The sequence below is a fragment of the Camelus dromedarius genome, chromosome 20, assembly GCF_036321535.1.
Source record: "Camelus dromedarius isolate mCamDro1 chromosome 20, mCamDro1.pat, whole genome shotgun sequence".
NCBI lineage: Eukaryota > Metazoa > Chordata > Mammalia > Artiodactyla > Camelidae > Camelus > Camelus dromedarius.
In genome coordinates, this window is record NC_087455.1 from 26,417,910 (window position 1) to 26,441,283 (window position 23,374).

Genomic DNA, 23,374 nt, shown 5'->3' on the forward strand with positions numbered 1-23,374 from the left:
ACCAAAGACAACCATACCACTGTTGTAAGTCACAATGTCAAACTGTACAAAACGAGAAACCCTTCCTCTCTCCCAGAGCTGTTTGAAAGCTTAATGCAGGAGGGACTTATTCTAGTATGTGTAACTCAGACCCTCAGTTAGATAGATGTATGTTTGCATCCCACTTTAAACACTTAGTAGCTATGTGACCATGCAAATTACTTAATCTATGTCTCAATTTCACTTTTTGCAAAGTAGGGTAGGATGTTAATTGCTGACTAGGTGTTAAATAATGATTAAATGAAATAAGGCACATACAGCAGCTATTGTGGTCCTTGTTCTTTGAACTGCAATACCAGCTGTTCTTATAAATTGAACAATATCAAATTACCTTTCCCAGGTTAAACACTATTAAATAGCAGGAATTCATATGGTTCACCATCACAGTATGTGATTTGTCTATTAGAGTTTCTGGCAACCATTCATCATTTGTCTATCTGGTCAATCAATCATTATTTACCCCGTGCTCTTTCTGTACAAGCAGCATGTCAGACCAAGGATTAAAAGGTGATTAAGGCCTAATCCTTGCCCTCAGTAAATATAGAGTAAATACGAACGGCAGGCAATAATAGTTAACTTTTTACTTACCTTTTTCTTGAATACATACAATGATGATCACAAAGTGAGTTAAAAAGAGCAATGAGAGACGTGCATACAGTTTGGTATGGGAGTCCCAAGGAGAGATTCAGTGGTGCTTAATCAGTGGTGGTGGTTATTATCCATGGACAAAGCTAGCACACAGCTGGGCTCAGTGCACGCTTTGTGAGTTAATTAAGGGGCATCCAAAAATTATTCCAAATTGTTTGTTGCCAAGAGGCTTCAGGGACCTCTAACCATAAGAACACACAAACACGTTCAAGTTAAGGTCCTCCATAGAACACAGAATTACAATTTTGTTACAGTTTTTCTCCTTATGTAACCATATAACAATGATCTCTTCTAAGAGGAAGCCTGATTTAAACATGCAATGGATTTGGATTATGATAGGAGAACAGCTATTCTCTTATTTCCTCCATATTACGTTGCCATCACAGAGATAATTTATCGGACAACAAAAACGTATTCCCAGTAATTGATCCTAGACTCCAAGCCATCTTTTGTATTTTTTGCATTCTGAGTGTGATCACCGGTAAGCTAGTTCGCTATACTATTGCTTTTCATTTTGATAGATCATATTGACATATCCTGGGAAAATCTCACTTCCCTTCTAGCTCAAAGCTCTCACCAGCATACCACAGGTATTTGGGGTCAGAAAATGAGAGGGTATGGGACCAGCAATTACAGAAGGAAAAGGAATATAATCAGATCCTGGTGTGGAGATTGTTTTTTTAGCTTGCAAATTCCCTCTTTCCGGTGTTTCAACTTTCAAAGGCTTATGGTAGTTTAAACGCAATCCTCTTATAAGTGTACAAATTGTAATGATTATAAGGAACAAGTTGTAATTGTTTCTAGCAAGTTTTTAAGAGTCTTTGATGTTATGATTAGTGTTTTATATGTTAATATATTGATAGGGGTGCTTATTTGCTTGTTCCCTTGGATGCTTTTATGGTTTCTAGGTTCAATGTGCAAATACATCTTTGATCTCAGTAGGTCTATTTGGTTAAAAAAGAAAGCTAAAAGAAATTAAATACGAGAAGCACAAGGTTTTGCAATATTTACAAAAAAGCGAGATTAGGGATTTCACTGTAAAAGTATAGAGCTGGGGCCCAGAACCTGAACATGGAGAATAGTGAGGCAAATCACACCACACACGTGGAGGGGCCTGGGTTTGGGGGAGCCAGTCCCATGATGTGTGTCACTGAGCTGCGGCTCCTTTGTAGCCTGGGTGTAGCCATGTAACTCTGTCTAGGTTGATGTCACACTGGGCAAATCAAACGCAACACTCTGCAAGCCATCACTTCCTCTCTCCCATTTGCCTCCTGCCCTTCAGAAATCACCATGGGGAAGGATTCTCAGCTTTTGCAATGGCTTTCTTTTCAGCCATCCTCTCATCACGTGTGATTTCAAGAAACTGGCTGGAACACAGTGCCTCCTGGAGCACGCACCTTGACACCTTGACACAGGTTGCTAAATTTCAAAAGGAATTTACTTTTTGATGGATAATGCCTAAGAGAGGAATCTGGGATTTTGTCAAACCCACTATCAAAACTAACAGCCAGGAAGAAACTAGTCAAGACACTCAAATCCACAGTTAGGTGAATGTGTACGGCGCTAAGTAATTAGTGGTAAAAGGTAAAACCTTCTGTTTTATGCTCTATGGAAAAAACAAAACAAAAACAAAAAAACCCCACTAGGCTTTGCTGAATATACCGGTTAGAGAAATTCATAAGGGAAGAAAGGAGAGAGGATCAAATTTTACTTTGTACCCCCATTCCAGCTCATTTGGTGCTGTTTTGCAACACTCAGGTTTCAATACATCCAAAGAGAGAGGGAAATGATCTTGCACTTACCTTTGCTGTACACAATGCAGTTGTTTTTGTTGTCTTCCACTCCTTGCCAAGTCACATCCAGCAGCCACTTGGGACCGGCAGTCAGCACCATCGGGACCTGAGCCTTTGTCTTCTGCAGAAAGAATGATAACAAACAGATGCCATTTGCTTTCGTTGATTAAAAACTTGAATAATAACTGTACTAATCATTTTATTTTTCCAAACAACTAAATCTCCCAAACCGTAATCTAAGTCCTTATTCCCTCGTCTCATGATATCTTTTTAAGACAACAGAAGCTGTAAAAGCTTTACTGCTTTCACTAATCTGAATGGTAGAATTATCATCAAGAATTTTTTTTTTTCCTAAATGATACTGGATCAGATCTCCAAGATTAGACAGATCTCTCGCGGCTCTGAATTATAAAGAAAATGCAGATGACTTTCATTGCAAAGAGCAGAGTGTTTAGAAGTGAACTTTAGACACATTGTATTTTACTATCAACAGGATCTCACTATTTCCTGAAACAGACAGGAAAGAATTTAAAGAATCAGGATCCATTTCAAAGCTCTATCCCGAGCAACATTTATATTAGAGTAGGAATTTATTCTGAATGAATAATGAAATCCACCCAACACCCTTGTCTAAGTATGGCTATGCAGCCTAACTGAAACAGAAATAATATTAATGCTAATGACTCATTGTACACTGTCTCCAAAAAGACTATAAAAGAGGAATCAAGAATAAATTCAGATACAGAGCAACTAAAGCATGACATCCCTTGCTCTGAGAAGCAGGGAGCCAAGTGCTCCAGTTCTAACAATATTTTCTGCGTACCTCATTTTAAATATAAGGCTCAAAAGGTTTATCATTTTAGGCTGTTTGGCATCCAAACTATTTCTCTTTAACTATGTTAAACACGGCAGGAAATAAACCAGGGAGGAAACAAGCCGCAAGACTGGTGTTTGCTGATGAGTCAGAGTGAACTGGCATTCAGACGTTTATCATTCACCAGCCCATGTTCTGTGCATCCACTATCATGAAACCACAACCCAGAGCGCAATACAAGGGTCTCAAAGTAATTTTTGAACTGAATTTTCACCTAGATATGATCCTGCCAAAGAGATCTCAGCCCATTCTGGGACTTTTCCACATGTTGTATGCTATCACAAATTTCCCAAATTGGCATTAACAAGTAATTACTTGAGGCGTTCTGTGTAATCTGCCCATTTCAACTCTCTCAGGAACCCAGAAACCCCATGTCACTGGCCAAATGACAACAATGATCATGCATGAGACACAGATCTATTGATACTGCAAAGCCATATTAAAAACTCTGCATAAAATCAATGCTCACCCATTTTTTGATCTGTCAATTATATTGTAAGAGGTAAAACTACCATAAAATATACTATTTAATGGAAAAAATCAACCATGATGGACAAATTAAAAAAGAAGTCTGAAAAACACTTCAAATATTAAAACAGAGGAGGTGGTAAACCAGGTCAACTGTAAGAAATACTTGCATACTGATTTTTCACATTCATATTTTGATTGAAGTCTTTAATTTTTCAGCTATGTATATTAATATTTGGAAAGTAAAACCTGTGCAAGACAGTTACCTGAAAGCCCTGTGGGAAAGAAGGTAGTTTTATCCTGTAATTTTTTAGAAACAATCTAGGCAAGCTGTTATCAAGTTATCCCTTTGGTTAGTAGTCTAAGTGACGATTTTAATTTGTTTTTCAATTTTTAAGATAGAATTTGAGAATAAGCAAGCTTCTTCAATCTAAAATGATGTGATCCCTATCCAATTAAATAACAGGTCTTAATTAGGCATATTTCAGCTCCTTTGACTACTAGAGAAACTGGCAAGTTCACAGATCAGTGTCAGCAGGTCTCCAAGCAGTAAGCAGAATAGTCAGTCACAGGAGAGACTTCACCACTTCGATAAGCCTGCACGTGGCGGATTTAGTGGTGTTACTTGTAGTATCTATTCTCTTCTGATCTTAAATAACAGACATCAACAACAGGCACGTGGTTTCACTTCTGCTGTATTCTCTTATTTCATGGGAAAGACATGCATTTTAAATTCTTTAATCTTTTACTCCATAGTTCTTAAAGCCACATGGATTTCTACACAGTAAATCAGCTTTTACAATTTTCCATAGAAAATATGAAAAATAGATTTTAATCTCAATTTCTTTAGGGGATCTTTTACTGTAAAGAAAATCAACTGATTTGCCAATACCACAATCTTCCATTCATTTCACAAAGGAACCTACTGACCCAGTCTTGTGCTTGGTGCTAGGAATATGAGGAAGTCTTTGGGGGTGAAAGATACAGATACATTAAAAAAATTTTACTATAATGTCAAAAACAGCACAGTAGGGAATGCAAAGTCATGTGTAAATTGTTTTGGGGTTTGTGAAGGGCAAGATACAGCCCTGTGGATTCGGGGAAGGTATCATGGAGGAGGTAACAGTCAGGCAGGATCTTAAAAGCTAAACAGGAAGAATCTGCAATTGCTGGTAATGCTACGTGCAAAGTCTGAGCAGTGTATAAGAGTGGTATGTATAGCAAACAACACCTAGTTCTGAGATTCTTTGGTTTAAGTTCTCATATAAAGTCTTGAGAGCTGTTCTTAGTATATAGAAAGCACTAGATAACACTAACCTGTCATCATTGAAATCATTATTGATATAATTATTATCACTGCTGATAAGTGGAAGGGACATAACTCCATATACGTCTAGAAAAGCAGGTTAGAAACGGATCTTGAAGGACTTTTCATATCAAGCAAAACCTTTTGTGCTTATTAAATCTCTAAGTAGAAGGAAGACAGTAAAAGATTTTTTAAGCAGGAAGAATGAGGTTACTACCATTGCTGCTATGTGTACAACATCCCTTACTTACTTAGTCCTCGTATATATTTTCAGACAAAGATACTGCAACCGAGAGATTGAATAATTTATTTCAGGTCAAAGAGCTGGCAGAAGGCAGAGCCCTTATTTATATTTAGCTCTGTTTCCAAACACTACCCTTCCTGGGTGACCAACCATTTGAGCTCTCCTGAGACTGAAGGGTTTCCCAGGATGCTGGACTTTCAGTGCTAAAACTGGAAAGTCCTGGGCAAACTGAGATGACTTGTCCACCCCTACATCTCCTACTATAAAACAGTATTAGTGGTTTACATCTATTGTATACTTACTAAATGTTGCGTGTTGAGTTAAATAATTCTCCTGAATTATCTGTTTTGATTTTTACAACTCCAGGAGTTAGGTATTAACATTTTCTCCATTTCGTACATATGCAAATTAAGATTTAGAGGATTTGATTTTGTGGCACAAATAAAAATAGTTATTTAATATCTTTCTTTAATGGTAAGTCAGGTACTGTACCTTTTAAAACTTTGGCAAACATTTATATGTCGGGCATAGGTAGAATCTGACTTTCCAAGAAACTGAGTTGAAAGGAAAACAATTTCTTTGACTCCAAATCAATAAAGCAAAAGCAAAAATGTTGCAAAGACTTAGTGAAAGCTATACCCAAGCTGTAAAGTAAAGAATACACAGATAAAAAAAAAATCTCAAGGGACCAGTTATTACAGTTTTGAGGAGGTAAGTCAATTTCTTTCTGAAGAAATCAACTTTTGTAGAGACTGACTGCCTTCAAAGAAGATTACCAAGTGTGAGAAAGAAGGAGTTAGCCAGGATTATATGAAATCTATGCTCCAGCAAAATCCATGAATAGAATATAACAATTATATCCACATTGATCATTAGGTTTACTTTCCCACGTTTCTCTGTCATAAGGATTCATACAATCTAGAATGTTAAGAGCTGGGAGCAACTTCAGTGAGTTTAAGTCCCTAATTTCACAAATGAAGAAAGTAAGGCCACGATGTTTATCTAGCACCCCACAGAGGTAGGATGCATTCGGTACAACATGCTGGGAAAAGAGAATGGACATAAAAGGTGTGGTTAAGCAGAAAAATGTCCTCCTACCAAAATATCCACGCCCTAATGCCTTGGAACCTGTGAATATGTTATTTTACTTGGCAAAAGGGATTTTAAGAACATGATTCAGGTTCAGGGCCATGACATGGTGAGAGGACCTTAGATTATCTGTATGGGCCCAATCTAAACACAAGTTTCTAAACGTAGAAGGGAAAGTCAAAACAGCAGATCAAAGAGATTTGACATGAAAAGGATTCCACCTGCCTTTGCTGCCTTTGAAGATGGCACAGTGAAACCATGAACTGAGTGTGGTGGTGTCTAGAAACTGGGAAAGGATCTCAGTTCCAGGAAGTGAGGAAAACAAAACTTTCAGTTCTGCAACCTCAAGGAACTGAATTCTGTCAAAAATCCAAATAAGCAGAAAATGGATTTTCCCCTAGAACCTCTAGAAAGGAATGCATCCTGCTGACAAACTGATTTTAGTCTAGTGAGACCCATGCTAGACTTCTGATGTACAGAACTGTAATATAATACATTTGTGTTGTTTTAAGCCACTAAGTTTGTGGTTATTTGTTTTGGCAGCAATAGAAAACTAATACTCCTCAAATTCAGATTTACTGACTTATAGTTTAAAAAGAATTACTTAAGTTCCTTATCAAATGTGCTCAAAAGTGTGAAACAATTTTCCCTTAGCTGGAATAACACCAAATCTACATTGTTATTCCACAATCAATGTTCTTGCTTTAAAGTGTGAGAAAATACATAGTGGTGACTAATAATTCTTGCTTCTATAACTGGGTATTTAGAACATTTTATGACTCACTATTAACCTTACAGTTCAAGTGTGGCGGGAAGGACATTACTGTTCTTGAAGTCAGATGAGCTAGGCTGGAATCCCAATACATGCAGGTTCTGTGACTGGAAAATCACTTAAACTTGAATGTTCTGAACTTCAGAATATATGTCTATAAAATGGGGATTACAATTTCTACCTCAAAGGTTGTCTTATGAAGCAACCAGCACAGTATTTAGTAAACCATGGATGCTATCAAACTTCAGCTGAATACCTACATGGATAAATGAATTAAAAATGTGTGACGAGCGGGGGGAGGGTATAGCTCAGTGGCAGAGCATGTGCTTGTTATGTATGAGGTCCTGGGTTCAATCCCCAGCACCTCCATTAAAAATCAATCAACCAACCTATCAACCTACTTATTTACCCCCATAAAAAAAAAAAAAAACAAGCAAACAAACAAACAAATGTGTGAAGAGCATTTCTGCAATCCCTGTTTCTGAGGCACTGGTGATGTTTGTAGGGATTAGGACAGAAGTCAAGACAAAGACTCTTTATTTTCCAGTTTAAAGGTGGTGGTAGTCATTAGTGTTATTGATTGATTATTGCTAACTCTCCACTATTCAGGTCTCTTTTAAAGTTAGGTATGGGAATATGACTTCATTTCGTCAATGAAATTGAATAAGAAGTGATTCATGTCACTTCTACACAGAAGCTATAAGAGCAATGGACTCACCATCTTGCCTTGCTTTTGCTGAAATGACCATCAAGCATGCAGGGAGGAAGGCCTCCTACCACAGGGGCCATGTAGCATGAGAAAGAGAGACACTTTTTTATTCAAAAAGCTGTCGCCATATTAGGGTTGCCTGCAACTGCAGCAAAACCTAGCTTATCCTCATTGACACAAAGACATCCCTCATTTTTTTCTGTATTGAAATAACCCATGGGTTTTTACAGGTTAAAGTTTGTACTTTATCTGTATCTAGGCAGTCTCTTTCAGTAATAAATCAATTCAAGACATATAACAGGAGCCTGAATTTCAGTTAAGCTGGAATGTTTTAAAAAGAAAACGAAATAGTGTGCACTTCTGAGGCTCCACATTGTAAGTTTAAAAAAAAATCTGCACTCCTGGACACTGAACCCAGAGTTTCATGCTTAGACAGTCTACAACTAGACAAACTTGACAAGGACAAAATGGGTCAAAAGTGTCATTTCTTAGGAATAATTAGAATCATCTAATGTGGATAAAAGAGGTCAAAGTAGCATCCACTTCTCACTAACCTTTGGAGTTACTGGACCGACAAAGGAGGTAGCCTTCAATAAATGTTTATACTCAAGCCAAAAGGTTAATGGAGATAAAAGTAGGCAGCCCAAAGGTAAAGAATGGAGGATAATTCTAACCCAAGAAACTGGTGACATAATGCTGTCTTAGGGATTCCAAATTTTGCTGGAAATATTTGTTGAACATTTCCAAACTAAGGCTTACAAAGAACTAGAAGTCTTAGGAAAATCTGACCCATGAGAAGAGCCTGACATTACAGCCTTTAAAAAAAAACTGAGAAGTGGAATTTGATGGAAAAATTGGCCTCCACTGACGTTAGTTTGGGAAATACAACAAGATCTCATTAGAGAATCTCAAGCCAATGCCATGAGATGTCCTTTGATGCTGTGGAAATCCTCCTGGTGTGCTGCTCCCGTAACTGGGTAACAGGTGAAAAAGGTTGGAGCTGGTTGTCAAAATTCATAGCTATTTTTTAACAATTCATAGCTGTTTCTATTCTATCAGCTATAAAAACATATTTGATAGTTGACTTTGAAGAATTTCCAAATTACTATAGATATTAGATTTATATAGTTAGAACCAGAAAAGCACATATATATATTCCTGGCCTTTGGGAATGAGATGCCACCACCACTGCCAGTCTCTCCCAGCTGAATTAGTCTCTACACCTATGTGGAAAAAAAAAAGTGATACTTTATGTGATTTGACCTTCTACTACCACAGGGAACATTTTACATAGCAAAAATCTCAGTTAATGTATAAAAGCAGTTCTCCACGCTGGAATTAAATTCAAATTCAATCTGACAGTCGTGAAAACACTGTATCTCTCTCCTTTTAACTGTGTGAAGTCTCTAGTGACAGTGAACTTGAATTTAAAAATTCCCTTTATCAACAGCCTATTCTTTGGAGGCACGCATAATAACTTAAAATCTTGGACCACCAGGAGAGGGGAGGGATGTCCAGTGATAATTCAAGGCCCTCCACAATTGTATTTTCTGTAATTCTGGGCATGGTATACAGCCTCCACATTACTGAATTGACTAGAACTATAAAACTTTTAGTATGATGATTTCCACCTAATTAACACTATGCTTTTTACTAAATATCTTTTTAAAAGTTATATAGGACACCTCATGAATGTCTGAGCTTGATGCTACTGAGGTAAAGGCTTTTATTTTTCCCTTCAGAAAATTAGAGTACCATTTTAAATGACATAAGCAGAATCACTGTACTGCACGTGGTCCCAAAGGGTCAAGTTATTTGTGTGAGGATGTAGAAAAAGCTTCTCAGTGATGACACCTGAATATTCTTCATGACTGATTAATGCCAGACATCATTCAACATGACCAGGTATGTCATGTGCTTCCATTAAAATCAGATGCTTCCCTTTAAAACAGAATAAAATGTCCAATGAGCTACACTGAGATGTCCCCTGAATGAGAAATGCAGTCTTTCCTTTTTTTGCCGTGTCCGAAAACATAGTGTGTGTGCAAGTTCCACATAAAGATTTAAAGAAGTAACTTTAAGAACTTCCAAACTCATACGAAATATCTTACCTACAGTTGCTATTTAGGAAGCAACAAAACAACTTACTAAAATTTATCAAATTTATGTCGCTAGAAAAAAATCTGGTGTGTTAGACACATTTTCAAACTCAAGTTCAAAGAAATTAAGAATACATTTCAATTAGAAAATATATGGTGGACCTGGAGATTGTCATTCTAAGTGAAGTAAGCCAGAAAGAGAAAGAAAAATACCACATGATATCACTTATTTGTGGACTCTGAAAATAAAGACAAATGAACTTATTTACAAAACAGAAACACGCTCACAGACATAGAAAACAAACTTATGGTTACCAGAGAGGGAAGGGAGTGGGAAGGGGTAAATTGGGAGTTTGAGATTTGCAGATACTAACCACTACTACTATATATCAATAAATAAACAACAAGTTCACAGTGTACAGCACAGGGAACTATATTCAATATCTTGTAGTAACCTATAATGAAAAAGAATATGAAAATGAACATATGTAGGTATATATATGACTGAACTATTATGCTGTACACCAGAAATTGTAACTGACTATACTTTAATTTTAAAAATATATATAGTAGCTCACAGTGAAAAATAAAATGTTGACAATGGATATATGTAAGTTCACTGAAAAATTGTGCTCTACAGTAGAATTTGACACATTGTAAAATGACTATAAACTCAATAAAAATGTAAAAAATATATATATACACGTGTGTGTGTGTGTGTGTGTGTGTGTGTGTGTGTGTGTTTGTGTATAAAGTCTAAGCGGAAGGACATCAGATATGCGCTATCATGAGAACCACTACATGATACCATTAGGCACAGAACAGATTTATGAATGGAAATCCCAGGAAGGTTTCATTAGAAGAGTGTTTTTCATGAGCACAGCTCTACAGAATATCACTTAAGGACAGCAGGAGAGTGAAATTCCAGAGAACTTCAGCGAACAAATGTCTTCAAGTTCACTGTGGTATGTGGGATCTCATATGCGATAAGAGACTTTTCAGAAACAAAATGAGTGTGAAACAAAATGATAGAATTCTTGGCTACTACATCCATACTCCTTATGTCAAAGACAGTTTTATCTCTAGGAACCAAAAATTTAAATAAGCATTATCTCTGAGGTATATTTGCTTTTAGTTCTCAAAATTGTTGAAACACATTATCTTAACATGAGTCACTGCTTAAATATAGAAATCTTAGTATAAGAAATAATGATCTTTTAGGAAAGGGAACACAAATAGCTCATCTTTTAGGAAAGGGAACACACAGGTCATTAAAACAATCTCTTTACTTCCAAATAGAAAGCATCATTTTGTGATATTTAGAACAACAATATAAAATCATCATTCCAGACTAAATATACAGATACTTCATTTTTCGAATGGGAAGAATCTTTAAATGAGTAATAAACATCTAAGTTATCCAGATATTTATTATACTTTCATTTTCAAAAAAAAAAAGAATAGACTCATTTCTCTTTCTCTTTTGCCAACTTCACTCCCACAGCCTCATCTGCTCTCCGCATACATTTGGCTCCAAGGAGGAACAACTCCCTCCAAGCTGGCAGCCATTAGCTTCAACCTTGTATTTTATACAGCTCTGGAAGTCACGGAGTGTTTAAGGAGTGTTGTTTCGCTCCTGGCAGCATTCCTGGGCTTGCACTTAGTGCAATGTGCAGGAGGGTGTCAGCGTGAAAGCCTGGGAAGGGAAGAGTAAACTGCTCCAGAGCAGCCCTCCTCACATGAGGCTGTCACAGAAACCTGCCGCAGGGTTCAGGGCTCCGGAAACCCGCGGATCAGGCTGCGTGACCTGGGGCCACTCAATCAGCCTCTCCAGGTCTCATCTTCCTTCTCTGTAAGATGATCTCCTATGTCCTTCCAGCTTGACAACAATATCATTAGAAGCTTTCCTACTACAGAATTTTCATCAAGTCTCAACTCAGACCTTGAGTGTGGAAAAGAAATATGAAAATTCAACGCACTGGGCTTATACTTAAGAAAATGCTACTATTTTTATTAGTGAAGCAGTAAATGAAGCCATTCATCATTTACTTTATTTCATTAATTTATTTTCCTTGGGTATTTTAATACATAAGAAATGGTGTGGTCAGGAAAAGTGGCATGGTCAAAATAAAAATGTTTGTATAAAGAATCCAGAGCGTGTGCAAAAGATATATAGCCATTCAATTATCAATGACAATACACCTTAAAAAGTGGTAAATTCTACTCAGTAGTGTCCTTTTGAGAACTACCCCACAGGCACTCTGTGGAAGAAAGAGAAAGCTGTATCCTGCACAAAGCCATCCTCAGACACTGAGATCTGTATGTCCCTCAAGCATTAATCCACTGCAATATGTAATGAATCTTTCAGCAACCTTTTAGATTGCCTCCTGACTATTATTGTTTTAGCCAATCTTAAGGCAAAAAAAGAAAAAAGGCACTCCTGATATTAATAATATAGCAAAATTTAAAAACAAATATAAAAGTTTCTTTCTCTTTTAATTACATGATGCTTTCAGGATTTGCACCCTTATTTCCCTCTGTGACCGTAAATCATTAAGAACTCACCTTTATTTTTAACTGAAAATGTCCCTGATATGATATTTAAAATGATGAATTGATGGGAAGAGTCTATGGCAAGGTTGGAAGAATAGGAATAAGGAGCATTTCCCCCTCCAGAAAGAAAACAAAAGATGAAATAGTTGAATTATATACTAAGTGCTGTGCTAAATCTAGTACCTCCCTTGGGAAAGCAGATTTTTATGAGACAAGTTATTGAAAGTTGTGCACAAAAAATTCTTGGCAAACTAGTTGGCAGAAGTGTGAAGGTGCTACAGACTAAAGTCGAACAAAGCTTATCTAATCTGTGAGATGCTTTAATTAACAAATATCACAAATACTTAAATAAGTATTTAAAGTAAGACTCTGATCATGAGGGTAGTTTTCAATATTTTTCTTTCCAAATCAACAGATGCAGAAGGACTACACTAATTCTGCACTTTCAGAGAATAAAAGTCAAGTGCTGCCCCTGGAGGTTGGCCCTCCCTTCCGGAATCAGCTGCCTTGCTTTCCATGGGGAAGAACAACGAGAAGAGAACCAACCAATGAAACCGATTCACCTCTACCTGCTCTCGATCAGGGGAACTTTGTTCAGCATGGAAGTCACTCTGGGGCAACTAAAGGAACATGCTATGAAGTCAGAACCAATTAAATAAACCTTCATTAATACTGCCACTAGACAAACTCCTCAAACCATGTTCTTTATAAAAGAAGTAGAAATATGAATAAAAGCATCAATGTGTATGCTTTGAGTACTGCATTTAGTTGTCTGTGAATGATATTAAAACTTGAAGTAAGTTTGCTTACATGGTTCAGATATGGTTTTTGTCACATAAATGATATAATCTTATGTATAAAGTCATTCCAATTATTAACAAGTGATCAGCATTTAAAAAACCTATACCATTTCTATTTTGAGTGACTTATTTAGGTTATTTTCCTTTTAAATTAATCACTTTATACTCTATTAGACATTAAGTATATTCATTATTCATTCAATAAACATTTATTAAATACCTACTATATAGAAAATGCTAAAAATAGAGAGATAATGAGTTTCACTTCCTCTAGATGGTCACAAGGTATTAAAACTAAAAATATCTAAATGATACACACATAGAGTTAAATCAATATTAATAATCAAGCTCATTATATTTTAAATATATGTCTGATACATTTGGAAATCGCAATGCATATTTGATGGTCTGTGACTAAATAAAACACAGCAATAGCTGAGAATTGGTCAATGGATTCATATTAAGGGAGCTTCATGAGAGTCAGGATTAAGCTTCAATTTTAAAGTGAAAAACACTGAAGCTTTCTCCAACTTTGAAGGTCTACAAAATATGGCTTATATTTTAAAAAATTACATCTAAAACTTAAAGTCTTTTATATACATATTTTGGGTCAAGCCATGCACTTCCACTTCTATCAAACACCAGTCTACTATACACATATTTAACTATCCTTGCTGCTAAATAAAATGTATCATAAACATACACTGAAAAAATATTTCAAAAATTGAAATATTTGGGGGAATATAGCCAAGAAGAATTATTTACATACTATTATAAGTGAATGCTCATTATCCTGCTTAATACGCTTTATTAATAGTCAAGAGATGGTTTAAAAAGTTGTACTTTGGTGTGAAGCTGATTGAGTTTGAGTTTGATCACTTAGTAGCTGCTGTACAACCTCGGGCAAATTGCTTAACTGCTGTGTCTCAGTTTCTGCATCTCTAAAATAAGTATTTTAAATAAGTAAATAAGTATTTTAATAAAAGTATTCATGTAATAGAATTATTTTGAGGATGAAATGAGTTAATGTTTGTAATGGGCTTAAAGCAGCACCTGCATGTTCTTTCTATGCAAGAGTCTGGCTAATATTTCTAATACTCCTAAAGAAGTATGTTTCCACAGAAATGAAGAATTTCCAGTAAAACAAGAATTTTGGCTGGGAGAAAAAGTGACATATTGCTCTAATACGTGATTTATAACATTTTGTAAGGCATTAACCATGTGCTAAAATTTTAGGTACTATATTAACTTGTAAATTTATTTTCTGCAACAATTTTATGGAAGATATCATTATGCCCACTTTACATAAGCAAAAACTGAGACTCTAAAATGTTAAACAGCTTTTCCAAATTCACATTGCTAAAAACTGCCTTAACATGAAACTCCTTCTGTTTTCCTCTCAGCAAATCTATAAGAAACTAAATTCTTTCCACAGTGTTAAAGCAATAAGAGTCTTCTCAGGAATTGTGTTAAATATCAATTCTTCATATCCATGAAAACTAGTTTAAATGATCTTCCATGAATCAGTGGTTAGAGGTTTCTGTTTTACATTATGCATGATTCCTAGCTGCACTTTGTATAAGCTAATTGCATGGTGCCTCATTAATAATCTTCAGGGTTTTTTGAGCTGTGAAATTTATAGCTCTGTAGTGAATTATTTCTCACATTTGCACCGTTTTGGGTCTTGAAAGTCTAGTTGAGATACTAAATACCAACATCAGGCATCAAGTAGGTATAAGAGGAATAGAATTTAACATACTCTAGAGGTAGGATATAAAAAATATTGAAAAGCAGATACTATTTTTCCATACTCTTAATTTTAGGACTGCAGCTCGTTTTCTACCTGTAGAAATGAATAGAACTTACAATGCATAAAAAACAGCCTCTATCAAAAGTTTCCAATCACAAGCAGAATGCACGATGAGATCCACGATGTTCTGAGGCTAAAATTCACTCAAGTCAGCACTGATTGGGCAAGAGCAAAGGAAGAACAGATTCTCTGGGTGTTCGACTGTTCAGCAGACATAGTCGGGCCTCACTGTAGTTAGTACTTTATGGTTAGACATCGGCATGCAACCTAGGCTGCAAGGTATACAGTGGTCCTTCCTGCCTGGCAGGTCAGTTTCACTCTTTAAAACCTCTGGATGGAGCCACTTAAGGGATCTAAACTGCCTTGGGAAGTCTGGGCTCACTGGAGGAGTCTCCACTTATAGAAGTACCCTGGTCTGGGTTTAGTTAGCATATTCCTTACTTTGGTACTGCTCACAGGTAGCCTGGGTCAAAACACAGAGCAGTTTTATCTGCCAGCAAAAGTTCAAGGTCAAGCTGGGAAGTCAAAACGAGACCTCAGTGAAAAGCACTGGGTGGAAATACTGCAGAGGTGGGAAAAGGGGTTGTTCTTTTGACTCGATGGGCCTGAAACCAGAGTTCCGCTATAATACAGATGTTATTTATGGCAAACTCACGACTGTGTTCTTCCACAACGTGAATGAGCATGATGAGGAAAAGAAGCAGAAACGTCAGTTTGTATAGTTATGAACTTAACAGACAGGCGGTTAACACAGTGGCTAAAAGCATGGACTTGAGAGCCAGACTGCTTACATTTAAATCCAAACTTTGCTATTCATCTATGGTGCCATCTTCATCAAGTAGTTCCACTTCTCTGTGTATCAGTTTCCTTATCTGTGAAATGGGAATAATAATACCTCATGGGGCTGTTGTGAGGATGAAATACATTAATACTTACCAATCACTTAGACTGACTCTCAACAAATACTAAATAGTGTTCATTTATAATTATTATTCACATTGATTTGAGAAAATAGGGAAAATTTAAGAAATGGTTAAATATCTGTGAAAAGCCCTGTGCGCATCTAAGTTATTCTATCCAGACATCAATAGAATGATCAGTGTAACCTAGATGTAAATGTGTAAGAGATTTTACTACTTTGATTAACCTAAAAAGTAAAAACCTTTTAGCCACTTAATATATTGGCTAGTGGGGAGATAACTTCACCACTTCCAGCACAATGAAAAGTTTTAACGGCAAGTCAATGTTAGTGGCATAAAATCTTACCTTCCATGATGAAAAGCTCCACTTACTGGTTATAAAATAAGTTATTCTGTTTAAATTACTACAGATTTCTTACCTGTAGTTTTTACTAGTACCTATGAGATCTAAAGCTTTGTTTATAGGGCATTTGGGAAACGATTTGAAAAGGTTCTGGACATTGAGTTCTTAATTATGTCATTCCCCTGCCTTAGGCTCTATACTGGGAATACTGAACGAGTCCAAAACTTAGAATATGCAGGGTTTTTTTACATCATATGCTGAAACAAAGCCTTACATCCTTCAATTTAAATACCATAATCTTAATTAATCATTTAATTTTTTTAACATGTTGTCTCATTTGTCATTTACAACCAAACCAAATCAACCAAACACAAGGCAAAATCTCACGTGATTACAAAGACCATGATCTTCTCCTTGGTAACTCCTATTTCATGCTAGCTGTATATATATTTTTTAAAATGCACAACATGGTAAACTGACTATAACTCAATAAAAGAAAAAGAAGAAAAAAAATGATCTGAGAATTCACTAAACTTGGGTTTGGTTTAAACTATGTCACTAAGTCGCTGGATGACCTTAGTCAAATTACATCACTTTCATGAGCCGCTTTCTTCACTTTTAAAGGGGACAACCAGGACTCCAGAACTTGTAGGGCACCTCTGGCTGTAGGCTTTCATGTTCTCTAACCAGAAGAAACTCATGAAACAGACTTGTCTCCTGTTCCTCAGCCTTTTAAAATTTATGCTCCCCTTTCTGGATGTTAAAAACACATTTATGGTCTCCTTTAATATTTAGAAATTTAAATAAGCACGGTGGCTATAAATATATTGAAGGAATCACACACTGGTGCCTCACTCCCTAGGAACAAAGACAGAGTCCCTTCAACAAAAACACATACTCTCATGTGTACTCTGTGACAAGGTTCCCCTCCCATTACTTTGAGAATCACAAAACAGTGTCACTAATTCACACTGATACAGATTTTCCCTAATTCAACTCTGCAGAAAGGAAAAGCTAAACTACAAACTCAGATGGAGTTTGTTCTGCACTTTAACATAAGCAGAGCAGAATGTCTTAATTTACTGCTCTGCCTTTCTTGTCTTTCGAGACTGCACCCCCCAGGAAGGGCAATAGCTTGAGTATACATTTTCATGTTGTGCCATTACTGACTAACCCAAATTCCAATTTCTAAAGACCAAGACTATAAGAGGTTTTTAGAATCTCTTTACTAAATGAGATTTGTTACAATCCTTCACAGTGTTGGAAAAAGCATCCTTCCTACCATAACCACTCAATGAATATTTTGCAGTTGTCATTGGTAAGGGCACAACGTATCAGATACATAGGTTAGCTTCCTTCTGGCTAAAATTACACTATTCTAGAACAGAGGGAAGAAAGTTTGGTAGTTCTGCACTAGAGCAGTTTAAGCTACAATAAAGTAAAGTCAATGATCAGAGGCCAGTTGATAGTAAAATCTCAAGCATGAGAAAGGATATTATGTCTTTACTCATTACACATACAACTGAACGTGGGTTATAAACAAACTGAAGAACTTAAAAAATCCTTCTCATTTAATTACCGTGAATAGACTAAACATACAAAACCAAACCAAATTATCTTGTAGTTTTCCCATCTTAAAAGCAAAGATTTGAGGGGGAAGGAGAAAGGGCACAGAGTGAAACTAGTGATAAAAACAAAGGGTCCAATGGGGCTGGTGCATATAGAGTCCGCGTTCCAATAAGACTCAACAAACAGCTCTGATCAGAATCTAAGTGATGGGAAACAGCCTGTAGCTTCGAGATTAGCTGCTTCACACTATTTCTGAGTTAAGCCAGCACAAGTAACATCATGAATGCATAATTATAATTATGCATTTGAGTATGCATAATGATCTTAAAATCTGTAAACAAAGAAAAGGCATCAGAGTTTCTCAGCTATGTTAGGTATACTGTTACAGAAAACAAAATATGACTGAGATTTTAGAGTGGGGTGACTCTTACTGGAACTTTGTAGCATGAAATTTGCAAACTGGAGGAAATTATTGATGAACCAGTATTTCTTCAGAAGTCCCTTTGAGGAAATTCCACATGAACAAGTTTAGTCAAAGAAATGCAACGGAGTATTTCAAACATATGAATCCAACACTCAGGAATGCTCAGAGTTAAAATACCAGGCTTAGAGACAGAAATCATAATAAGGTAACATCTTAAATTTCTGATATTGTCTAATAAAGTAACCCATGTCCCTGGAATTGTTTGAAAAATACAATGAACTGTGATTGGCTGATAGAAAACAGGTAAAAGAATTGAAAGATTCAGTGGAGAGAATTAACTGCAAGTGAGGATTTTTTTTTTTTTTGCAAATTACTAGATTCCAAAAATCTAACTACAAGAAGCTGTGAATGTGCCCAGTTTTGACATAAAATTATTTCCTTCCAAAATGAAGATGGAACTCCACTTTAAGGGTTGAACTTCAACTCTGAAAGGCAGTTATGCCATGTTTCAGCCTTCTATTTTTCAGGAGAAATGATTTGATATTCTGGAACCCTAATCTTTTCTCACGGTACTATTTTTACTACTTTGCTCTGGCACTTGGCCAAGTTCTCCTCATTCCTCTTAACAGAGCCTTAAACTGAATACCCCTAACTTAATAAGGGTGTCGATAAACCTGGAAGCTAATGGGCCCTATGGGGACCTGCATGCACAGGGTTAGAGGCAAAAGATGCTTTGGAGAGAGTTTATTCTTACTCAATGAGACAAAAAATGATGTCAAAAGCTATCTGGAACTCCTTTCATCTTTTACTTTTTTCTTGCCCTTCCTGCCCACCAAAATTCAGAGAAACTCTTCAATGTTCTTTTTTTTTTTAAGGTTTTTTTTTTGGGGGGGGTCATTAGGTTTATTTTTATTTAGTTATTATTATTTTTTAATGGAGGTACTGGGGATTGAACCCAGGACCTCATGTATGCTAAGCATAAACTCTACCACTTGAGATATACCCTCCCCCTCTAATATTCTTTATCAAAGTTGTCATTTTATTGATTTTTTTCTGAGTATCCTGTTTATTATTTTCTCTGCCTAAAATTCTTGTATCCTTAAATCCATCAGCTTTTTGATTCAGAATGTTTGACATTTACTGTAATAATAATTATTCATTTTGTTTATAACCATCTTCTCCAGTGTTTTTATGTTTCCCTACTCCTCCCTCATCTTTTCCTTTTTCTTTCCACGCCTTCCCTAACCCCCTCACTCCCATCTCTCTCTCCTTCCACGAGGGTTTACTTTGTCCAAATAGAAAACTGTGCAGCAGGGCAACATCATCGCTGACCTCAGTTATCATTTGTCTGTGTTGACAACTGGACAATCAGATGAAAATCTCAAATTACATCATCTAATTATCTATTTGGTTCACATATTAAATTTTAGTAGCTATATGGTTTTGACTACTGAAATTAACTTTTTTTTTTCAGTTAAACCAACCAGTCAGCAGATATGTACTGATGGCGTGCTATGGACGATGGCAATCCTGAGTGTAGTAAAGGTGACAGAAGAGCCATTATTTTGAAAATGTCTGCAAGATGTTCAATTTTGGATTGTGGAGACGAAAAGTTTCAAGAATTTAGTCGGGGGTGGGTGGGCATAAAAACTTCCCAAGGCACTGAGTGACTTGGAGAATTAGGAGAGGAGAAATAATTGCAGAAGTGACTTGGACCCTAAGAAAAAGTTTCGACATGGCAATGGAAGACAGTTCTGTCAAGTAAGTGGGTGATAATCCAAGTTCCACCCATGAATTTGGAAGAACGCTAGGAAAATAATCCTTCCCCTCCCCCGTTTTTTCTTTATCTTTTCAAACCCTTGTGTCGAAGGGCTGACTTTCAACAGATTGCAGCGAGGGAACCGCTTTGCTACGTATGAAACCCTGACCCCAAAATGATCCTTTTTGAACTTTCCACTATTTCCCCCAGGAAAGTGAACATTATCTTACTTTTTTCAGCATATTGGAACATCTGTCTTTTTGACTAAATCCTGGTTCACATGCTAAAATGTTACAGACACACAGTTTAAATATGTAGTGACCCTGTAGAGAGGAAGAGGGAGCAAAGAAGGCTGGAAAGTTCACAGACTTTCTAATAAAGAGCCAAGTCCAAATATATTATTAGACATTTGAAAACCTCTCCATACTCCAACCAAATATTTATAGCTTATTTTCTGTTAGCGATCTTGTTTCATTTTTCAGTATTGGTTGGAATGATATTATGTTGGAAATGTTAGATGACTGTGTTGAAGACATTCTTTAAATCAGGAAAAAAATTAGTGTAAAATGATTAAATAACAGGGAGTCTAAGTTATAAATGGACTATAATAGTTCATTTGAAAATGCACCATTTGGAACTCAAAACATATTTTTCACCTTCATTTGTGTTTCTCAAACCAGAGGCTACAGTCTCCTTGGGGTCTTCACTATTTATGGGCATTTTATTTTTCAATTTGATGTTTTCATTTTGATCCTAACACAACAAACATGACAACAAATACACTTTTATCTTACATAATGGTAAGCCATGTCTTTGTAGTAAAAAATTACATTTGAAATACAGTATATAGAATATTTTCATTTATTTAACTTGGTGTTTTTCAAATGGCTGTCTGTAAATCCCCAGAAAACCTTGAACCTACTGAATTGCTTTTTCTTCAAAAAGAATCTGTATCTTACTCAAACTGAGCAAAGAACTGGCATAGACCCAATACTGCAAATAGTAAAGTTTCAAGGTTAGATTAGAAGAAAGTTATTTAGCTCTTAATCTCGCTATATATTAGGTATAAATTCCTGTGTCCAGGAATAAGGGTCATTTGTTAGAGGAAGGACAGAAAGGGAGGCAGGATATTTCCTTATCTGTCTCTGGCCATAGGAAAATTTTTAATAGAATTTGTCTTTTTCTGCCTTCTATCTTCTTGGTCCCCATCTCCCTGATTCTGAAATCATCCTCCCCTAATCTCTGGAGTTCTTTGAGCTGCATCAACTCCCCTACAACAAGTCTTCACTTGAGGTATGAGTGTCCTATCTCACAAATTACTCCATGCAGCAAAATGACAATCTTGCCTCTTTCACTGTGAAACAAACACACATATCTACAAATTCAGTGGAGCGACTCTCAGAAGGAAAGCAATTTGGCTGCATTAACTGATATTAAGGTATGAATGATTGCTATTCCCGAATATATTTATCAAACGAGTCCTGTTTTTCCAAACACTTCCTCCTCTTTTTCCAAATCTGAGTAGACACAGTCCAAGTTTTGGTTTGTTTGTTCATTTTGTTTTAGAATTTCTCCTGTGGCTCTCTTGGCTTAATATTTGATACTAGCGCAATGGCAAAGGTGGAACTCTGGGCATTTTTTTTTTTTTAGTTAATATAATCAGCAAAAGTAAGTTGGAGGCTGCCTGTAAATAATATATAAATTCAGTGGCTACCGGAGGCTGACATACTGACTTTTGAGATGTTTGGATTAGGCTCACTGGTCACCACGTTGCTACCAGGGCATGGGAATGAACCATGCTCCTAAGGACTGTGTCCTGGTTTCAGAGAGGAATTTCTGAAACTGCTGAACTCTGGTAGCTGTTTGTACCATGGCCTCACTACACAGCGCTTGTCACTAATTGGCAGCAGCTGCTCTAGACAGACCCGGTCTTGGGAAACAGACTGAAGGCTCTTCTCTGCCCTTAGGAAATCCGTCTCTCCAGGTGAGGTTTGAGGCCATGTGCACAGCCCGATATCAAGTCTGTTTTCCTGCTATTCGGCCAATGGACAAATTAAGGATCTCAACATTTTAGCGTCACTAGCGCACTCTTTCAGATATTCTGAAAATAAGCACTTTTCAAACACGCCTTTTCTTTTTTTTTCAATTCCCGATTTAAGGGCCACACAGCACTTAATCCATGATATAAACAAATGCATCTCTGAGAATTTAATACAATTTGGCATAAAAACGAGGCTGACATTCGATTTCTCGTAGCATTGTTAACTGGTTGTTATTTGCTGGATTCGGATTCACTCTTAAAAATGGGGAAGAGAGATTCATTTTCCCTAAACATGTAGGCAGAAGATGCTGCCCATCATTATTTTAACTTTTCAAGGAGGCTGCTAGGGTTCCAACAGCAGTAATTTCCCAGAGTCCTAGACCACCAGTGACATCAGTTTTAGTGCTTTGCTCTTCTTTACAATATTATAAAAATGAATCTTATTCTGTTTTTAATCATAAGCTTTATCCAGCAATCAAGGTAGGTATGTAATAAGCTAAGCTACCCTGTAAATCTAAACATTCCCTACAAATGGAAAAGATACAGCCTGGCCTCTCTGATGGTTACTAAGGCGACTATCTGAAATGAAAATCTGATTAACCCTTTTGCTGCCTGGAACTACCCATGTACCACACGTTAGCTGACTTCCCTGCACTTATCTCTCCCTTTTCCCCCTCAAGAAATTCATAATTGCATTGCTCCGGAGGAGTTATGCTCTGGTTACCCTATCTGAGAGGACTGTGGTGGGTGGTAGGCCCATCTGGGCAGCTGAGTGGGGTGGCTGCCTCACCACGAGGACACAGACATTAAAACAGAGGGTACACGATTTTCTGCTTACTTAAGGCATCCGTTGGATCAAATCCCTGACAACATTAAAGGATTCCCATTCAATACATAGCAGAGTCCTACTGTATTTTCCTTTCACTCAGGAAGTAATTTGACAGTAAAAGCTGTATGTTTCACAAACATATTTTCCTCAACTATTTTTGAATGACATTAGCAACTGTTAACATGTGCTGGGAAGAATACTATTTCAAAGCATTATGCAGAATTTTAGCCAAGAACAAATATTCATCAAGCACTCTCTATTTTCCTTGTATAGTTAAACCAAAAA

General features: G+C 36.6%; 1 protein-coding gene and 1 non-coding gene across 5 annotated transcripts in view; one reads left to right on the forward strand and one right to left on the reverse strand.

Moving 5' to 3' along the window:
• ZFPM2 (zinc finger protein, FOG family member 2) overlaps positions 1–23,374 on the reverse strand; it is a 428,417-nt gene that overhangs the window by 146,297 nt on the left and 258,746 nt on the right. For all 4 annotated transcript variants that reach the window (XM_031439479.2, XM_031439478.2, XM_064476900.1 and 1 more), the window contains one exon: positions 2,490–2,601. In XM_031439479.2, the coding sequence (XP_031295339.1) occupies positions 2,490–2,601 (112 nt within the window). The remainder of the gene's footprint in view (positions 1–2,489; positions 2,602–23,374) is intronic.
• TRNAN-GUU (transfer RNA asparagine (anticodon GUU)) lies at positions 7,530–7,602 on the forward strand. Its single transcript has one exon. It is a non-coding gene; the product is annotated as a tRNA-Asn (tRNA).